The sequence below is a fragment of the Aegilops tauschii genome, chromosome 1, assembly GCF_002575655.3.
Source record: "Aegilops tauschii subsp. strangulata cultivar AL8/78 chromosome 1, Aet v6.0, whole genome shotgun sequence".
NCBI lineage: Eukaryota > Viridiplantae > Streptophyta > Magnoliopsida > Poales > Poaceae > Aegilops > Aegilops tauschii.
Window position 1 is genome coordinate 312,570,463 of NC_053035.3, and position 2,096 is coordinate 312,572,558.

The window sequence follows — 2,096 nt, forward strand, 5'->3', positions numbered from 1 at the left end:
AAACTTGATTCCCAATAAATGGGGGAAAACCCCTGGGCATCACCTGTCAATTCTAGGAATTGAACTCGGGTCGTTAGGCTGCACAACCGCATGCCCAAGCACTGAGCCATTTTGGTATGGGTCGTGGAACAAGAAAGCGCAAGAACCGTGGCATATACTCGATGATAAGCTAATGCACATGATGATATATGTCCACACTGTATATATGCCATAAACTTCATCCATTTGAATTAATTTATAAGCTCAATTGGATCACACTCTATCAGGCATGGAACCGCGGTAGTGGCCGGGGTAGCACATGGATGCTACTCCACTTGCCTAGCTCCTTACATTTCACACACACATACAAAGACAGCCACACATCTTCAGGACACACAATCGACGACAGTTAACACGCTTGAAAGTACATAGTGCCTAGTAATAACTTAAAATCATTCGATCCTCGTAAATAGGGATCGTCCTGATGACACCAAAATGATTAACTCGGCATCGATCGGAGAAGTACGCACGTAAGCAAATCAGTAGAACTGGAGGTTGGACCAGTAGGCATGGTCCGGCTGCCAATAAGCCGGAATGGCATTGTTGGCCACCAGCGTCTTTCCGGTGTCGCTGGTGATGCGGATGGCGAATGGCCCCTGCAGCCGGCGGTTGGTGTCCATCCGCCAGATGGAGCCCCACGAGCGGCGCATGTCCTGCCAGTAGCCCGTAGGGCGGCCGTTGATGGTCTGCATGAGCTCCATCCGCACCACGGTCCCGTCCACGTTCACGTATTCCACGAGCACCGCGAGATAGTTGGGGTTGGAGCCACGCTGGACGTGGAAGGTCACCTTCATACCCGGGAAGTTGCAGGGCACCCTCCTGAACTGCATGTCGATGATGCCGGCGTGGCGGAGCCGGTCGTTGAGGCCGTACCTGGCCATGGAGCCGAACGCGGTGCCACTGAGGTCGAGGTGGTACCTGGCCACGGGGTAGTAGTTCATGTCGGTGATGACGATCCTCCTCGGCTGGCCGGAGCAGGAAGGGTTGTTGGAGTACTCGCATTTAATCTGAAGCACAGAGCAAAACAAATTAAAGGTCAACGTCCCGATGTACGTACTTGGGCATGGAGTACATTGTGCTTTGCAAGCACATGGCAGCAGGGGTGTTCACTAATTAAAAGTCACCGATATCGTAAAATGGAGATGCTGTCAGGTTTGAGTTTGACCAACTAATAAAATGATCACCATCAACTAATTTAACTGAAACTGTCGGGTGTCGGCGCCATGCATGGTGCAATTAATGTTGTACGTACCTCGTAGCACATGCCACAGCCCTCGCCGCCGGCGAAAATAGGCTCGTTACCGCATGCCCCCATGGAGGAGATTGGGTACTGGTTCACGATCTTGAAGCCGCAAGCACCACCTGCAAATCGATCGGTGGATCAACATTATTAGTACTAAGTTGGCACGAGTATATGATTTGGTACAGCGACGGCATGAAAATATGTGCCGTCATCGGATCCTATAGACGTACCATTGTCGTCGGGGCCGGCGCCGTTGGGCGCCCCGTACCAGGTGGCCTTGGCGGGGAGCCAGCCGGAGTTGTAGGATCTAGCGACGGCGGTGTCGTAGTCGACCGCAGAACGGACGGACGTGAAGAGCACGGAGAGGAGTGCCACAAGGGCAATGGCATTGGTGGAGACGCCAGCCATATTGGCGCTACAGGTCGTACGTCTATGAACCTTCTTAGACTTGTAGCGCCAATATCGCTGAAGACCGGAGTAGTAGTAGTACTCCTGTTTGTGTTGTGATGGCTGGACGGGGTGACATTGCCGGGGCATTTATAGGCAAGCCAATAGGCAAAATGAGGTGAGAAGGACGAGTCGGCGCAAGTTGCAGTTGCACCCGACGACTACGTGATGGCGTGTTTAGAGCTGCAAGGTCACATGGCTACGGAGGGAATCATGGAGGAATGGCGAGGCACCGGTTTACGCGCGCACAACTATAAAATCACATCTTGCAGGAGATCACCGAGCACCCGCTAATGATTTTTTGGGTGCACAAGTCAAATTGTTGATTGTAGAGAAAGTCAGACCATCGTTATGCCCTAAGATCAGG

At 52.3% G+C, this 2,096-nt stretch overlaps 1 protein-coding gene across 1 annotated transcript; it reads right to left on the reverse strand.

The window, feature by feature from the left end:
• Positions 1–204: 204 nt before the first annotated feature.
• Positions 205–1,803, reverse strand: LOC109749702 (expansin-B2). Its single transcript, XM_020308649.3, has 3 exons — positions 1,513–1,803; positions 1,292–1,401; positions 205–1,046 (listed from the first exon to the last, which is right to left on the reverse strand). Exons 1-3 carry the CDS (start codon positions 1,688–1,690, stop codon positions 519–521), a joined length of 816 nt encoding a protein of 271 aa, XP_020164238.1. The 5' UTR covers positions 1,691–1,803; the 3' UTR covers positions 205–518.
• Between the last annotated feature and the right edge of the window lie 293 nt (positions 1,804–2,096).